Source organism: Nyctereutes procyonoides, unplaced genomic scaffold, assembly GCF_905146905.1.
Source record: "Nyctereutes procyonoides isolate TBG_1078 unplaced genomic scaffold, NYPRO_anot_genome, whole genome shotgun sequence".
NCBI classification, from domain to species: domain Eukaryota; kingdom Metazoa; phylum Chordata; class Mammalia; order Carnivora; family Canidae; genus Nyctereutes; species Nyctereutes procyonoides.
In genome coordinates, this window is record NW_026575122.1 from 224,746 (window position 1) to 243,363 (window position 18,618).

Here is an 18,618-nt window from a genome sequence, read left to right on the forward strand (position 1 = left end):
GCCACCGGGGGACTGTCTTTGCAGAAGTTATAAAAGACTTATTTCTGCCATGGAGTTGCTTACTTACATGGCCTTTATTTAAAGGTACCCTTGCCTTACATAAATTTTGTATATACATATGCAAATTTATTTTATATATAAAATTCATCTGTGTGTGGCCCTTGCCTCCATGACAACCACACCCCAGATACAGAAATTCTTCATAGTCATGGAGATTACACCAGAACCTGGAAAAACCTCTCAAGGTCAAAAGCCCTCAGAAAAACATGTTTCGCAGATTGAATTTGCAGGTTTTCTGGCCGGGGGAGGAGCAAAGAGGGATAGGCCCCTGGTTGTGATATCTTTTACTTAGTCCGACAAGGATCAACAAATGAACCAAGACCAAAAAAAAAAAAAACCCTGAAAACCAAAAAAACCTCCCCAAACAAGCCACTAATGAAACAAAGCAAACCATCAACACCTTGAGCCCAGTTTAATCTGGTTGTGAAAACAAATGGAAGCTGCCCCGGAGGTCAGGTGGGGGCGCGCAGAGGAATGCACCGGGTCACGGGGCCGGGAGGCTCTGCAAGGAGCAGGCAGCCGCGGGGACGGGGGAGCTCTAGGAAGGCTCAGCAATGCCGCGGCCTCCCGGGGCGACCGGGGACCCGCAGGCCGCTCCCAGCAGCCCTCCTGGGCCCCGGGCCCCGCGCAGACGCGGCCTGAGCACCAAGCAGGTGCAGGTGCAGGTGCAGGTGCAGGGTCAGCCTCGCCTGCGAACATACAGACCCCCGGGCACCTGGGCCACCCGCTCGGTGACTGCGCCCCCGCATCCTCCCCTGAAAGCGACGACACCGGCGCGCCCCTCCCAGGGCCGCGGCGGGGGCCTCGTTGGTTCACGCGTGTGCAGCACGCCCGGCGGCGCACGGTCCCGCGTGGGGCCTGCTGCAGACTGGGGCCTGCGACGCAGCCCTTGCAGCCGTGGCCTCGTGCATTACCCGCTTCTCCGGGCCTCAGTCTTCTCCTCTGCAGAATGGAAGAGTAATCATCCTTCCCACGGTCTCACCGCCCCGCGTTAGGACTATTTGCTCCGGTTAGAAGCTGAACAGGGTGAAGGACGAGGCCCCAGGGCTGAGCGCACGGGCCGACCGCGCCGAGGCTGCGGGCGCTGCAGGGCATCCGGGGACATCAGAGGAAAGGCTCTCGCGCGTGGAACGTGCAGCGGACTCTCCTTGGCAGGCGTGGGGGCTCGGCTCTTCCAAGGACCCCAAGAGGCTCACGGCCGCCTGCGTGAGACCCGTTCCCGGGGGTGCGGGTGTGCTCGCCCCGGTGCGCGTCCCCGGGGGTCGGCCCGGGGGACCGGCCCGACCCGTCCAGGCTGCAGACTCGCGCCCGGACTGGCCAGCAGAGGCCGCCCTGGGCCGGGCGCGGGGCCCCGGGGGCGGGGCGGGGCTGCGCGGGGCCGGGGGCGGGGCTGAGGACGGTGGGCGGGGCTAGGGCCCGTGGGCGGGGATGGGGCCGGGCCGCGGAGGCGGGGCTAGGGGGCGGGGCGGGGCGCCAGTGGGCGGGGCTGGGACGGCGCGGGGGTGCTAGGGGCGGTGGGGCCCCTACATGGGCGGGGCTAGGGGCGGTGCGGGGGCGGTCCTGCGGCCGCGGGGCAGACCCTGGGGCGGTGCAGGAGCCCTGGTGGGCGGGGCTGGGGGGCGGGGCTGGGTCGGCGCTAGGGCCCCTGGTGGGCGGGGCTGGAGCCCCGGTGGGCGGGGCGGGGCCGGCGCTGGGGTCCTGGTGGGCGGGGCTGGGGCGGGGCCGGAGCCCCGGTGGGCGGGGCGGGGCCGGCTCCGGGGCGGGGCTTGGGCCCTGGTGGGCGGGGCTGGGAGGCAGCTGGAGCCCTTGTGGGCGGGGCTGGAGCCCGGTGGGCGGGGCTGGAGCCCGGTGGGCGGGGCGGGGCGGGGCGGGGCGGTGCCGCGGGGCCGGGGCTGGGGCCGGAGCGCGCCGGGCGCCGGAGGACGAGGACTCGCCGCTGCCGGAGCCGCGCCGCGGAGCCTGCCTGTCCGCCCGCCGCCCTCCCGCGGCCCCGCCGCCCTCCCGCGGCCCCGCGCAGCCCGCCGGCGGGGGAGGCGCTCGCTCGGGCCGGGCTCGGCGCCGCGCACCGGGACGATGGTGTGCAGGGCGGTGTTCGCGCTCTGCGTCTTCGCGGCAGGTACTGGGCGGGCGGGGCCGGGCTGGCGGGGCCGGGGCGGGGGGCGGGGGGCGCGGGGCGCGCTGGGCCCGCCTGGGGAGACCGGGGCGACGCCGGCTCCGGGCTCCGCGGAACAGGTGGCCGCGCCTGGCGCCCGAGCCCGGGTGGGCGACGCTGGCCCCGCGCTCCCCGGGGTCCCGGGGTCCCGGGGTCCCGGGGTCCCGGAGCCCTCGCCGCGGCGCACCCGGAGCTCGCGCGTCCCGGACCCCTGCGGCTGCGCGGCCCCGAGGACGCTTCCCGGAGCGCAGTCGCGGGGCGGGGGGGCGGGGGGGGCCAGGCCGAGTCCGCGGGCCGCCGGGGGCCGGGACCCGGTTCTGCAGACCCTGCGGCCGCCGCCCCGCCCGGGGCCCCACTCCCGCCCCGCCCGCGCGGTTTTCCTCCCGAGTCCCGGGGGCTCCGGTTCCCGGACGCGGGTCCTCACGGCGCCTGGAGGAGCAGCTGGGGCTTTCCTGGCCGCCCCCTAAGGACGAGCATTTTGAGGGAAAGTTTCCCGGCTTGAGAGTTTCCTGTATGTTTGCTTCCTCTGTGCTGCGAGCCCGGAAACCCCCTTTGGGTTTTGGGACCCGCGCCCTTCGCTGTCGCGTCCGCGGGCGGTGCCCGAACACCCCGGGCGGCTCCGGCTACACCGCAGGCTGCGTGGGGCTGGGAGCGCGGGACCCCAGCGGGTGCGCATCTCCCCACCCCCAGGGGACCCCAGCGGGGGGCAGCCCCATATCCACGGGGGACCCCAGCGGGGGGCAGCCCCATATCCACGGGGGACCCCAGCGGGGGGCAGCCCCATATCCACGGGGGACCCCAGCGGGGGGCAGCCCCATATCCACGGGGGACCCCAGCGGGTGCGCATCCCCCTCCCCCCAGGGGACCCCAGCGGGGGGCAGCCCCATATCCACGGGGGACCCCAGCGGTGCGCATCCCCCCCCCCGCCCCCCCCATTGCCCTGTGAGGCAGTTCCAGGGACCCTCCCAGCAGGAGGTGTTCACTAAAGGACCTGAAAGGCTCCTTTACTTCCCTCCTCACTAGAAATCTCTCCATGAAGCTCAAGGCTCAGAGAAAGGAGCGAGCCAGGAGCGCCAGTGCAGGTTTCTCCTCTAGTTTTATCTCGTGGCTCCTCTTCCTCTTCCTAATTCGTACCGACAGCCCTGGCAGTTGGCGGCGCCTGCATTCGCCCCACTGGGCAGCGTCGGTGGCATTTTTCCCTAAGGAGCACAACGTTTTCTCTTCCTCGGTCAGTTTTAGAGCTTACCCAGCTGTTCTGGGGATGAGAGTATTGCCCGTGTCCGAGGCTGGAGCGAGGGGCTGCTGGGCCCACTGAGCAGCCTCACCCGCGTCCACACACTGGTTGGTGGGGTTGGGGTGTTGGTGGTGGTCAGAGCCGAGCCGATCGCAGCCTCCCAGTGCTGGGGCTCTCCTGACCCCAGAAGACATCGGCACGTGCCCGTGCTCGCCTTACCGAGCGGTGAAGCTTCCTCCTTCCCTCTTTGAAGATCCCTGTGTTGCTAGAGCTTCTTACGGTAGGTTTGAGGAAAAAAACATAAAAACCGGCGTAAATATCTCATGAGATTCTTTGCATCCCAAGGTAGGCTGTTTTCAGGAACCAAAATATCTTTTCTAGGAAAAAAAAAAATGGATGTGTTGGTCAAGGAGAGAGGGTGAGGGCTCCTGAAATGAAACTGCCTCATTCCCCGTCAGTCTCGGTAAGGCTCTGCTCAGTTCACACCGATGGCTTCTCTTCTATTCTCCTCCTCCCCCTCCCTCTCCCCCACCTTCTTCTTCCACTTTCTTCTCTTCCTGCTCCTTTTTTACCCTTCCAGTAAAATTCTCAAGGTGATACTTTCTTGAGCCAGGAATAAGGTTTGGCAGGGGACTTTTTTAGCTTAATAAAGGCACTCAGTGTATACATAGCACTTCCTGCGTCTGTCTGTGGACACCTGCACGTATGTGGGCGTGGTCAACGACCACAGTGTCTACATTCACTCGTATTTTAAAAAGAAGGAAGAGCCAACGCTTGGACTGTCTTCAGTTCTTTCAAAGTTGGTCGTGGTATGAGCCATCATGGCTATTTTGTAGACCATTCTCCAGCATCTCTGTGTACAGGCATGGAGGAGCACCTCCTCCGAATTAGAATACAGGCCAGCACCCCCAAGTTTCGGCTGCTGATGAGGGACGGAGGATGGCAGGCTGCAGGAGGCTTCCTCTTCATCCCTCTCCTTCTCCCCTCTGCATTCTCTTCTTTTCCCACCACCACCATTGCCACCCTCTGCTCTTCTATGGCCCCATTTATTTAAAAACTCCCTCACTGAGACCTCTGAGATATGCTGGAACTTTCCAGAGGTCTTTTCCAACACTCAAGGAGGACAGAAGGGAAACAAGCGCAGGTAAAAGAGGCACACACCTCATGACCCTGCTCTCCCCACAGAGACTGTCGCATCCCATCCCATCCCCGAGGCCCGCATCTTGGCCCTTGTGGACCAAAACCAGGAGAGCTCGAGAGTGCAGTCAGCCACCCAGCTAGAGAGCCTGTGTTCTGGCCTGACAGCTCTCCCCTGGGTGACTAACATCTAGGATGTCCTTGTCCCTGACGGGAGACCCCACCCTACACAATATGACACGTGTCGACACCTTCTCATCAGCACACTAAAGCCTCTACGTGAACCATAAATGCCTCGCACACACATTCATGAAAACGGCAAGGTTGCCCGTGGTTGCTTGGGAGTGGGGGGTGAAGGGTCGCTCATATTCCTGAGGCCGGGTCACCTCCTTTCCTCCGAGGTCTGTAGCACAGTCCAAGGAGTGACCTCTCCTTCCCGTGACACCTGACCTGCGAGGCGGAAGCGCTTCTCCGCCCTCTGATACAGTTGCTGAGGGAGTGGTGCAGAGTGCTAAGCCCGCAGGCTCCGCAGCTGGATTGCCCAGGCGCAAAGCTAACATTACTTGCCAGGTGTGTCATTTAGGGGCAAGTAACTTAACCATCCTCGGGTTTCCTTTCTACAAAATTGGGGAAATAAAACCTCATAAGGTCGTTGGAAGTCTTAAATGATTACATATACTTAGAGCGCATGGGACTTAGGAAGCGGTCAATAAATGTTAGCCACTGTTGTTCCTATTAACGCTATTAATGGTGTTTGCTGGCGTTTAGTGCCCGTTAGGTCATCCTCTCCGAGGCAGAGCTTCTGCTTGTGTGCTCAGGCAAAGTAGATCGAGGATCTCCACTGACGTTGCAGCACGGTGCCAGCTGTTGCGGCAAACCTTAATGTGCAAATTAAGAAAATATTCAGCTGAGCCTACTGTATGCCTAATTTGAAAAGGCTAATAATGTGCCAGCTCAGATTTAGCACAACAGTCAAAAAAAAAAAAAAAAAAAAAAAAGACTAGTAGAAGTAAAGTCTCACCGAGGGCTTGACTTGTTCCACAAAGTGTTTTGCTTTCGGAAGGCCCAGCTCAGTAAACCTTTAAGTCAGATTCCCAGAACCACACATTTTGGATGAATCAGATCAAAGAACTTAGGAAAAGACCGTTCACGGTACCTGAATGATCCAGAATGGCTCTCAAGAAAGCGCAAAAGCATTAGTAATGGGCATGTCTCGGATTCACCTTGACACCTGGGCCAGGTCTAAGCGTGCTTGTGTTTTTATGCGGAGGACCCTGGCCCAGGGTTCGCGGTGTCCGGTCAGACTTTGTGAAGCAGTAATTCTCCCTGTGAGAGCGGGGCCTGGGGATGTGGCTGCAGCATCCGCTGCCACAGTGAAAGGGACATTTTGGAAGTGTTTCCACGCGGGGTTGGCGGTCTCAGCGCCAAAGCGAACGGAATCCTGCCATCGCATTGCCGGCAGTTCGCTTCCTTTCGGAAGCATCTGTCCTTAAATGGGACGTGTTAGTTCGGGAATCGGATGTTTGCTTTGCTGTAAGACACTGAATGAAACAGTTTGGAAAAATTAATGTTTTCATTTAGAAGACGGTGGCAATTCCGAGAGAGGTAGGCGAGTAGAGTGTGTGCCTTTGGCAGTGATTGCTCTTCCCTTGGACGTGCGGGGCTGGTGGGTACCGTCCAGTGAAGGTGACCATAAATAAGACTGACTTGTGTGCGGCATGACTTTGCTTTAAGTCACAGCTTAAGTTATTTAAATCACAGAATTTGTGTCACAGCACATCTCCTGGCGTGTGGATCTTCACACGTGCCGCGTGACCCTTACACCCGCGTAGCCCCTTTCTTCTACCTTTTACCTGTTCTGATGTCATTTCTAGACCTTGAGACGTTTGCCACTTTTAAGTACCAGAAATCGTTACAACAAAATAGACAATTACATAGTTTTTTCGGCCTGTGTTTTCCGTCGGTGCAGGGTAGTACAATGTCAATTGAAAATAAGCTGTTGTAATTTTCCTTTGGCTGGCGTTGCCAGGTTTAGCAAGTAAAAATACAGATTGCCCCGTCCAATTTGTATTCCAAATAAACAATGAATTCGAAGTGTGTCCCATACAATAGTTGGGACACACTTGAACTAAGTAATTCTTCATGGTTTATCTTGAATCCAAATCTAACTGGGCATCCCGATGTACGTCATCTAGAAGCCGTGCATTTGGCCTTTTATGTGTGGTTCGTCTATACAATGGGCCTTGGAGGGGATTGGCTTTATCTAACCACACCTCACCTGGTGTGGGCTGCCCGGCTCCATCTCAGTCTGTTCACGGGAAGGTGGGGAGGTTTCAGGGCAGCTCCCTCCAGGATGGCAGCCGGCCGGAGTAGAGTTCAGAGGAGCTCTCCAGTGAAAGGTTTTAGTCTGATTGCATTTATTTATTTATTTATTTATTCATATTTTAAGATTTATTTATTTTAGAGAGAGTGTGTTTGGGCAGGGGAGGAGGGCAGAGGGCAGAGGGAGAGGGACTCTGAAGCAGACGCCCACCTGAGCACAGAGCCCAAGGCGGGTCCGAGTCCCTGAGATCATGACCTGAGCTGAAATCAAGAGTCGGACGCAAGCAGCTGAGCCACCCAGGCGCCCCTCTGATTGCGTTTCCAATAACTGTGCATTGTGACCGTGTTTCTGAACAACTGGGATTTCTGGAGCCTTCCTGAAGCTACATTACCTTAGCCTCATGTGACTTTTCCTTTTTTTTTTAAAAAAAAAAACAGTATACATAAAACGGTAGCAGTGTTCATGCCTGGGAGCTGGAACGAGGAGCTTCTAGAATCCAGCTGGCAACCGATTAAAAACAAAGTTATAGAATTGCTTTGGATTTCATTGCTCTTTCATGTGGCAGGATCCTAATACACCTCACAAATATTAATTGTGTAAGGTTTGCATAATTCCTGCAGGGTGGGTCTGTGGGTACACTGGAACCTGCGGGTATGAAGCCCGAAGCAGACTCTCAAGGCAAATTGGAAAAACAAACACAAAAACCCTTAAGCGATCGGACTGTGGTGGAAATTTGCACCTTCCGTACCTCGGGCCGAACCTGTGCAGGTAGCTGTGGAGGGGGTAGGAAATAGCGGCCAGTTCCCAGGGCGATACCTAGAAACCTGTGTACGCGTCGCACAGTAAGCTGCAGAGCAGAGCACGACGTCGATGACGCCTCTTCCACTTGGAGTCCGAGCTCCGACACCTGATCTTGTTTTCTGTCGGGGAAGAAATCAGGATGTTAGAGCTTTAGTGCAGGTGCTGGGCATGGAAGGAATTGAGGAGAGGAAACTGTGTGTTTAATTCTGTGTGTGCCTTGGCCCTGGTTGAATGGGGTGATGAAGGTCTGTTCCCCCCTTTAAGTTATGATATTCTTGCCGGTGTCGTGGCGTCCAGAAGCACGACCTCGGGACTGACAGATGGTCACTTACTAGCACAGCCCGTGATGGATCGCCGCTGGTGCTTTTGCTTCTTGTGGGATCTTTGCAGTTTCTGCCAGAAAGGCCTGTGCCCCCGCAGAGGGATGGCAGACGGATGCCATTACCCCGGCGTCAGACAGTCGTCTGGTTGTTGAACACGTCTTGCCGTGTGAGTCTTGCTTCGTGCTGTCATTTGGATTCTTTACGAAGAACGATAACGGTTATCCTAAGGGTTAAAGGATGCTCTCTTCACCGTACGGAAGCTACGGTGCTTTGTCTGCATGTAGGGAAATGGTTAAGACACCACCATTCCACGGAGTCCACGTAGTGGGTCGGTTACGGGAGGATTTCAGAACATCTCAGAATGACAGGAGAGCCTCGATGCCCATCTGTTCGTCAGCGGGGCCTCAGGAAGCCTGGTGCCCTGAACACCTCTCACACCTCTCTGTTGGCCTGGGAAAGAAAGAGGCCAGGGGTTGTGCACCCCCCACTGCCAGTTGGGAATTCTTGCTACCGGGGCGTGTGCTGCTTGAGAGGCAACGTCAAGGCTAATATTGCCGTCACCCCACCCGCGAGGAACCCTGGCTGTTTCGTCGTAGGGGTGGGTGGCAGGGTTGACAGGGCCGGCGTCCAGGAGGAGAGAGCCCGGAAGTCTCGTGTTTTCAAGAGCGGTTCAGACAGGCCTGAGCCGGAGAAGGAACGATCGGTTTCCGGGGGATATAAGATCATTTATCATTTATGTTCTAGGAAATGTTGGTGGGTGCGTACGTGTGGTTATCAAATAACATGTGGAAACTGGGTGAGAAATGGGCAGTAGGAAGGAGCCAGGGCTGCTCCAGAAATTCTGTGGGATCCATGGGCGAGGCTGGGGTGATGTGTTACGGGAGACGGAGAGACTATCAGACGGCCGAACGTGGTCGCGGGGAGGGCAGCGGGGGGTAATAATTAAGATTATTGGGGGCTACGAAAGACCACACTACCCCTGCTGCTGCTGCTGCTGCTAATGGAAAATGCATCAAGTTTCATTTTGGGTGAGAGAGAGGAGAGAGTGAGGGGTGGAGGGGTACGGGGTGGGGGTAGGGGTGAGATGAAAGAGGCCTCCCTAAATTTATATGAATATAAAGCCTTTTCAGGTTTGTGAAAGGTAAATTGAGGGGCACCTGGCTGGCTCAGTCCATGAAGCATCTGTCTTTGGCTCAGGTCATGATCCCAGGTCCTGGGATCGAGCCCCACGTTGGGCTCCTGGCTCAGCGGGGACCCTGCTTATCCCTCCCCCTCTGCCCCTCTCCCGCTCATGCTCCCTCTCAAATAAATAAATAAATAAAATATTTGTAAAAGATACATGTTTAAGTCTTGGCAAAATGAAGACCTAATTCAAATTTTGCCTTAGATCACCCCAAAATGAGACATTGGCAAACTTGCTTACTATCAGGTGCTTATGTCTAGTGTTTCCAAATAGCTTTTTTAAAAAATGTGAGTCAGCCTTTAGTTTTCATTGAGGATTACAAAAGCTAAACTTTAAAATCAGCTCTTTTTTTTGAGCGATGCACATAAAAAATATTTCTTTTAAAAATGCAAGACTTTTTCTCATGGATATCGCTTTGAAATAGCTGAAACATTAAAAAGAGAGAGAGGAAAAAAAGGAAAAGGGAAAAAAAAAAGAAATAGCTGAAGTATTTTAAGTTCTCTGGCCAATTAAGAAAATGTCACCTTTGAGCTCAGCTAGAAAAGATACCTTCACTATTTGAACATTTTAGAGAATCTTCTGAATAAGTAAAAATAACCTGATGACAGAAGGCGATTTGAGTCGAAAGGAAGGAGCGGCCGGCAGCCTCCAGTGATGCTTGAGAGGCTCGAGCAAGTCCTGATGCTGCGTGTGGAAGGTGAAGTTCGTCACTAGCAAGCGGGAAACAGGAGTGTGACCTTAAAGGCCCTGCCTCCGGGCAGCCTGGGGGGCTCAGTGGTTAGCGCCGCCTTCAGCCCAGGGCATCGAGTCCCACATCGGGCTCCCTGCATGGAGCCTGCTTCTCCTCTGCCTGTGTCTCTGCCTCTTTCTCTCTTTCTCTGTGTCTCACATGAATAAATAAAATTACTTGAGCAGCCTTTAAACAAATCAAAGAATCAGAAAGATGATACTAAAAACATCTGCCTTGCTCGTTCAGTGGGGTCCCCTTGCAGGTTTTTGAGGGGGGAGGCCCTCAGGCACCTTGAAGTACAGCAGCCTGGCTGTAAGCCAGGGAGTCAGTGGCAGTGGACCGTAGGCCTGCCCTGGGGCCGGAGGGTGGGCCACGCCACATCAGGTGCCGTTGACCTGACCCCGGGGGACGGGTGCCTGCCCCTCCCTCTGCTCTGTGGGGAGACCGTTCCAGAATGAAGTGGAAAGCGGGGCCTGTGGCAATTCTAGGGTTAGCTTTTGGGGAGCTGCCAGACGGTTTTCCAGAGTAGCTGCACCGCGGTATATTTGTGCATTCCCTCTCATTAGGGCGGTGCGGGTACACTTTTTTGAGAAAAGGAAGGAAAAGTCGTCCACATTGACGAGAGAAGCCTCCCCAGATCTCAGAGGCAAGTGTGGCTGCTGCAGGAGGGCAAACTGCTACATCCCTGAGTACTGGTCGGAGGGTGGTCAGAGACGGGGATGTGGTTTTGGAGATGAGGAAATTTACGAGATTTTTGTTAAAAAATTAAATATCATTAATGACTGTCATGTATTTCTTTAATGGTTTTTTAAAAGCTGCCCTCAAGCACCATTTTTGTGTTTTTTTTTTTAATCATGGAAACTATAAACATACACAGAGATTGACGAGACTGTATCCATCACCCACCCAGACCTGATTCAGAGTCTGTTGGTCTTGGTTAAGAATTTTTAAAAATATTAATACATCAAAGTCATGTAAATGTCTAACTACGAGGTGCTAGTCAGAGAAACTAGAATATACACTGCACGGCCATCCAACTGCGCAACAGCACGCAACTGCTTCGGATTCTGAGTCTTAAAAGCCACGGAGCCACCCGGGGGCTCAGCGGTTGAGCATCTGCCTTCGGGTCAGGGCGTGACCCCGGGGTTCCGGGATCGAGTCCCACGTCGGGCTCCCCGCAGGCTTCTCCCTCGGCCTGTGTCTCTCATGAATAAATACATAAAAAATCTAAAAAAAAAAAAAAAGAATTCTGAGGTGGTTGGTTCATTTCTGTACAAACACATTAGCTGGTTACAATATATTGAACTAATAAGTGTGACTTTATATTTCACAATTGTATCAGAAAAGCAAGCTGCAGACTGAATGTACATCGTGATGAAATATTCAAGACATTTTTATGTGTGTGCCTGTAGAGAAAATCATTTAGAAGAATACGGTGGTTATTTCTGGCAGGCCGAGCCTTGGGTTAGTTTCAGTTTTTATGCTCTTTTCTATTGTCTGAAATTCTTAAAAAAGTTTGTTTTGCTTGCACAATTAAAAGAGTAGAGATATTATCACTGTTTTAATCCCCCTTTATCAACACTTAATGTGGTTCTCGTAACTGCTGCGCAGCTATTTCTAGCCTCAATATCTTGATTGGGAAATCCTTCTGATGGAGCCGTCAAAACCCGTATCTCAGAAAAGCAAATAACCTCGAGGGGTTTACAGGATATCACTGACGTAATGGGCAGGGAAGGTTCTGGGAAGGAATTGACTTAAAGCAATATTCTGTTTTATGAAACCAGAGCGCTACATAAATCATCGATCAGAACAACTCTCTTGGACACTGTCTTAAGAGGCTCCGACTCAACTGGTCAGTATTTGAGTTTCTTTGTTTTCAATTCCTTGACGGTCACTTACGGGAGCAATTTTAAATGAAAACATTATTCTGAGCTTTTCTATAGTGAAACGTGTCCTCTTAGATGTAAGAAAAAAAGTGGCCCCCAGAAGAGCGTACGATCTGCTTTTCTTTGGCAACATTAAATCTGTTATGTCATCTTTCCAATACGATAATCAATAAAGTGTGGTTTAGGCAAATGCTGGAGCGTTACTGACAGTCCGTGAGCACGTAGGCGGCCCCTTGACGTTCTAAAGGGAGCCAGACATGCTGGGGTGGGATGGAGATTCGCCTTGTAGTTTTTAGCTGGAGCAGGTACCACACATTGTAGGATGCGCGCTTCCCTTGCAGCTTCGTCTCATGCTCCCAACAGCCCCGCAAGGCAGACCGTCCCAATCCCCCCAGCCCCACGGTTCAGGTCACCGAGCCTCAGAAGCTGAGGAGTGAGACGTGGCGTTGGACCCAGGTCCGTCCTCCTTCACCCACCTTCGTCCCCACTGTCTTGAACGGACAAAGCAGACTACGTCGCCTCCAGAGTTTCCCCCGACTCTGAGCCTCTTTCCCGTCCCCACACCCACAGGTTGATGGAGAGCCTTGCCATCCTTCCTAGCCGGTCACAGTAGCTCCGACTGGCCACCCGTTCCCTTCTCACGGTCTCGCCTCCCTTTTGGGAGTCTTTCAGGCCAGGCCACCCTGCCTGCCCCCCTCCAAAGGAGCAGAAGCAGACCTGAATCTGCTGGGGTCCTCCAGGCGCTCAGGCTGTGGCTCATTAATCTCATTTCCACCAAAAAGAATGAAGGCTCCTGGCAGAACTAGTTAATTCCAGGCGTGAGTTAGAAACTACAGAGGATGAGCCTGGGGTATCCTGTCATCACAGACGGCAAGGATGCTATCAGAGACCACCGGGCTCCTGTGACAAGGACTCCGACCCTTCGTGAGGCTCCCCCTGGCCAAAGATGGAACCGCTGGGCGTCAGTGTGGGTGGCTGCCGGGGGCTGAGTCCCAGGGCTCAGACTCGTGACTCAGTTACAACACCGACACAAGGCAATAGTGACTCAAAGTCCATTTGTCCCCAGTGGAGGATGCTAACGAACCAACATTTCGAAAAATAATAGACAAATAGGAAGAATTAAAATTCTTGATTGATTGATTGGTCGTATCTTGCCTTTATTTGATGAGGTGTATCCCTGGGTCACCAACCATTAGATGGTGGGGTGGGCATTTTATACAGGTGTTCCCGCCAGCGGATGGCGATGGCGATGGCGAGGTGGAGATAGACTAGCACCATACGCGTCGCCTGAGGAGTTCGCGGGTCTTGGCCCTGACCCCCGGCGATGGCCAGCGCCGTGGAGAGCCACACAGCCAGGTCCTCGTCTCCCGGTGGAAGGGCCCCCTGGCCCCTGGAAGTAGCCTTGCCGCATCGGAAGGAACCTGTAGTGGATCAAGCCTCCGCGTCCAACTGCCAAGTCACAGGAGATACAGAGGGCCGAGGAAGCCGCTAAGTGACACCACAGGAATGAAATCCGCGAGCTCCCGACCACGGACACCTCTTCATGACAAGCGGGTGGTTTCTTCTGACAAATAAGTTGCAAGGGAAAAAGAGAGATGAAGAGGAAGATGGGAAGGCAGGATTTATCGACGACAAACGAGCTTTAAGAGGCAGCAACCGTCACAGCCGTGGACCTTACCTGGATCAACCCAAAACGCGGAGAAATGAACTAAGATGTTTATGAAGACGACTGTGAATCCGATCATTGACGGGACAGCCGATGGTATTAGCGTATCATCATTCTCAGTACGATAACGGCACCACTGAGCACCACCGAGCACCATGAGCACTGCTGGCACCATCTGAACACCACTGAGCACCACCTGAACACTACTGAGCACCACCTGAGCACCACTGAGCACCACCTGAACACCATGAGCACCACTGAGCACCATGAGCACCACTGAGCACCACTGAGCACCACTGAGCACCACCTGAACACTACTGAGCACCACGGAGCACCACCTGAACACCATGAGCACCACTGAGCACCATGAGCACCACTGAGCACCACCTGAGCACCACTGAGCACCACCTGAACACCATGAGCACCACTGAGCACCACCTGAACACTACTGAGCACCACCTGAACACTACTGAGCACCACCTGAGCACCACTGAGCACCACCTGAACACCATGAGTACCACTGAGCACCATGAGCACCACTGAGCACCATGAGCACCACTGAGCACCACCTGAGCACCACTGAGCACCACCTGAACACTACTGAGCACCACGGAGCACCACCTGAACACCATGAGCACCACTGAGCACCATGAGCACCACTGAGCACCACCTGAGCACCACTGAGCACCACCTGAACACCATGAGCACCACTGAGCACCACTGAGCATCACCTGAGCACCACTGAGCACCACCTGAACACCATGAGCACCACTGAGCACCACTGAGCACTATGAGCACCACTGAGCACCACTTGAGCACCACTGAGCACCACGAGCACCACTGAGCACCACCTGAGCACCATGAGCACCACTGAGCACCATGAGCACCACTGAGCATCACCTGAGCACCACTGAGCACCACCTGAACACCATGAGCACCACTGAGCACCACCTGAACACTACTGAGCACCACCTGAACACTACTGAGCACCACCTGAGCACCACTGAGCACCACCTGAACACCATGAGTACCACTGAGCACCATGAGCACCACTGAGCACCATGAGCACCACTGAGCACCACCTGAGCACCACTGAGCACCACCTGAACACTACTGAGCACCACGGAGCACCACCTGAACACCATGAGCACCACTGAGCACCATGAGCACCATGAGCACCACTGAGCACCACCTGAGCACCACTGAGCACCACCTGAACACCATGAGCACCACTGAGCACCACTGAGCATCACCTGAGCACCACTGAGCACCACCTGAACACCATGAGCACCACTGAGCACCACTGAGCACTATGAGCACCACTGAGCACCACTTGAGCACCACTGAGCACCACCTGAACACCATGAGCACCACTGAGCACCACTTGAGCACCATGAGCACCACTTGAGCACCACTTGAGCACCACTGAGCACCACCTGAACACCACGAGCACCACTGAGCACCACCTGAGCACCATGAGCACCACTCAGCACCATGAGCACCATGAGCACCACTCAGCACCATGAGCACCACTGAGCATCACCTGAGCACCACTGAGCACCACCTGAACACCATGAGCACCACTGAGCACCACTTGAGCACCACTGAGCACCACTTGAGCACCACTTGAGCACCACTGAGCACCACCTGAACACCACGAGCACCACTGAGCACCACCTGAGCACCATGAGCACCACTGAGCACCATGAGCACCACTGAGCATCACCTGAGCACCACTGAGCACCACCTGAACACCATGAGCACCACTGAGTACCACTGAGCACTATGAGCACCACTGGGCACCACTTGAGCACCACTGAGCATCACCTGAGCACCACTGAGCACCACTGAGCACTGTGAGCACCACTGAGCACCACTTGAGCACCACTGAGCACCACCTGAACACCATGAGCACCACTGAGCACCACTGAGCACTATGAGCACCACTGAGCACCACTTGAGCACCACCTGAGCACCATGAGCACCACTGAGCACCATGAGCACCACTGAGCATCACCTGAGCACCACTGAGCACCACCTGAACACCATGAGCACCACTGAGCACCACTGAGCACTATGAGCACCACTGAGCACCACTTGAGCACCACTGAGCACCACCTGAACACCATGAGCACCACTGAGCACCACCTGAGCACCATGAGCACCACCTAAGCACCCACCCCTTCCCACTGCGGCCTGCGTGCTCCCCTGGGCTCTGCCCAGCAGCCCGGCAGGGCAAGTGCAGACGGGCCATTGTCTCGGCTTCCCAGGGCATCAGGACAGCGCATCCCCTCCTGTTCTGTGGCTGGAGACTGCAAGTCAGGTGTGGGCAGGGCCCTCCAGTGGCCCGGACGCTGCAGCTCGGGGCCGTGCAAGCGCCCGCTTCAGTCCCCACCCCCCGAGTGTGTTGGGATCCCCTCCTCATGAGGTCACCGGCCGCCGGGTCAGCCTGGGCACGGGCTCCCCCAGGTCAGGAAGGCCTCGCCTCACTTGGCGGTCGCTGCCCAGAGCGGATTTCCACCTGCGCCCCTGCTCGTGGGCCTGGGCCGGGGGCTCCCCTGCGTCTTCCTGGAGGCCTGGGCAGCCCATGCCGATGACCCCCGCAGCCAGGCCGGCCCGTGAAGGACCCTCCCCAGGTTGCCCGAGGTAGAGTCGGGGCGAACATCACAGCTCCACGCTCGTGCGGACGAGGCCGTCCTCTGCGGGAAAGCACGCCCCGCTCCCTTGAGAAGTCTCTTCTCCCCTGTGTGAGATGCATTATTGGGCGGGGACACAGGAGGCCACAGGAATCTTCCACGGGAAACTTTAGAGATCGTGACGTTCCCAAACCACAGAGCGCCGTCCGCCGGTGTGAAGAGTGTGCGTGCGTGTGCAGCAGGTATGCGTATAGTCGTGGGTGGGATGCGTGTTTCCTTCCTTTCTTATCTGCATCCTTCCTTACCAAAGTAATTAGAAGAATTTTATTTTTTATTTTTAGTCTTTTAAAAAAGATTTTATTTATTCGCGAGACACAGAGAGAGGCAGAGACGCAGGCAGAGGGAGAAGCAGGCGCCCTGCAGGGAGCCCGATGCAGGACTCGATTCCGGGACCTGGGGTCACGCCCTGGGCCGAAGATGCTCAACCGCTGAGCCCCCCGGGCATCCCTAATTAGAAGAATTTTAAAAAGAGACCAGGTAGCATGAGAAAGAAGGTGGTTTTCAGGGAAAATTAATATTCAACAAATTCATACATTTCCTGTCATTTCTAAGGTTCAACTCTTGCTCCCCATAAAAAGCTGGACGTTCTGAATATTTAATTATCCATAATCATGCACATCCACATCTTCTGATTACTGACTAGGACATTAATTAGGTGGAACAGGGACATTTATTTGGTTCTATACCTGCCTAGTCAGTGTTGTTTTGGAATTAGCAGCTTTCCTTATAGGTCACAGTGAAAAAAAATCAACATTTGAAGTTCTTTTCCCTGGAAAAAATACAATTCCTCTTATAGGAGATTTAATTACTTAGTTTTGCTTATATAGGCAAGAGAAATATTCGAAAAAAAATGCGAGCGGTGCTGTCTCGAGTCTTTGTTGATTTGGGTTATTCTCAAAGGAATAAAAAAATGAAGCTATAAACGAAAGAACTGAGTTGACGCTGAGATAAAAAGTCACAAAGCAGGAGAACAGCCTCATTATGTCGTGGAAATCCCAGGGAGAGCCGTTGTTTTGCCAAACTGATGGGGTAAAACCGCCTGGGACCCAGCACCGGTGCCCGGGAGACTAGGAGGAAAGAGCTTTGGAGGCTTTGATTTTTTTTTTTCTCTAAAACAATTAAGATTAAAGGAGTTAATCGGGAAATCTGAGGTTATAGAAGGTTGAGCAAGTCAACCAGCTCATGTGTCTGGTCTGGGGCACATGGGATGTGGGGTGACCCAACTTTTCCATGGAATGGAATGGGATGACCAAACTTTTCCATGGAAGATTGCTCTTTATGATAGTTCTTCCAGAATGAAAAGAGTGACAAAAAAACATTAAAGTCGGAAAAACGATCCCCACCTCCAACGCCGGAGAACAGCCTGGCCTCCCCGGGGACACCCGGCCGAGGAAGCAGATGGGCCAGCTGGGGTTCGCGCCCCGCAGGGCCCGGCCGGGAGCAGGGAGAGCGGCTCAGGGGTGGCGAGCCCCGGTGCCCCCGGCGAGTCAGGCGGCCGAGCGGACGCTCCCAGGTCCCCGGGGCGCCCTGGCCGCCTCCCGCCCCGCTTGCATGGGGCGTGGTGGGGGGGTGGGTGGCGGCCTCTGAAGCTCTGAGCTCCGTCCCCGTCGGGAACTTCTCATAGTGGGTGGAAGAGATCGTTCACCATTTTTGCAAGAACTAGCCCAGAAAATTAAAAGCAGGTCCGTGCCCCCAGTGACCACATCTATCGTCCCTCGTAAGCCGGGCCGTCCCGGTCACGCTCTGGGCGGTAGCCGCCAGGTTTGGGAGGGCATCCACGTCCTTTGCTTGCTGCAAAGGATTTTTATCCTTCCAATTTTTAAGGATTCCAATATAGGGGCCCCCGGGTGCCTCAGCGGTTGAGCATCTGCCTTCAGCCCGGGGCATGACCCCGGGGTCCCGGGATCGAGTCCTGCGTCGGGCTCCCTGCATGGAGCCTGCTTCTCCCTCTGCCTCTGCCTGTGTCTCTGCCTCTCTCTGTGTGTCTCATGAATAAATAAATAAAATCTTAAAAAAAAAACTATTTGTATTTTGGGTGTTAAGTTGTATATGTTCTCTCTATATTTTGGGCTCTACTCCTTCGTCAGATGTGTCCCTTGCGAATACTTTCTCCCATTCAGTACGTTGTCTTTCACACACTACAGGTTCTTCTTAACAGCCCAGATTTGACCCGTGTTGGACTCATAGCCCGACCGAAAAAAAAACGCTATCTTGAAACCAGCTAGGCAATGAGCGATGTGTAGCGGGGCCTTGCCCTTCGCCCGGTGTCCTAAACCAGCCGATGGGCTTTTCACGTGCGGCGCTGAGGGTGTATTTGAGCTTCAGGTTCACAAAGCACGAAGGACCCCGAGGGAGGTTCCTAGTGGCTGTGATGAGCTCGGAGCCGCCGCCTGCAGGGGAAGTCACGCCCACGTCGCCTGGCTCCTT

General features: G+C 55.1%; 1 protein-coding gene across 1 annotated transcript in view; it reads left to right on the top strand.

Moving 5' to 3' along the window:
• The first annotated feature begins 2,010 nt into the window (after window positions 1–2,010).
• Window positions 2,011–18,618, top strand: part of PARM1 (prostate androgen-regulated mucin-like protein 1) — a 79,512-nt gene continuing 62,904 nt past the window's right edge. Inside the window, exon 1 of the mRNA XM_055336254.1 lies at window positions 2,011–2,176. Coding sequence (XP_055192229.1) covers window positions 2,134–2,176 — 43 coding nt within the window. The 5' untranslated portion in view covers window positions 2,011–2,133. The remainder of the gene's footprint in view (window positions 2,177–18,618) is intronic.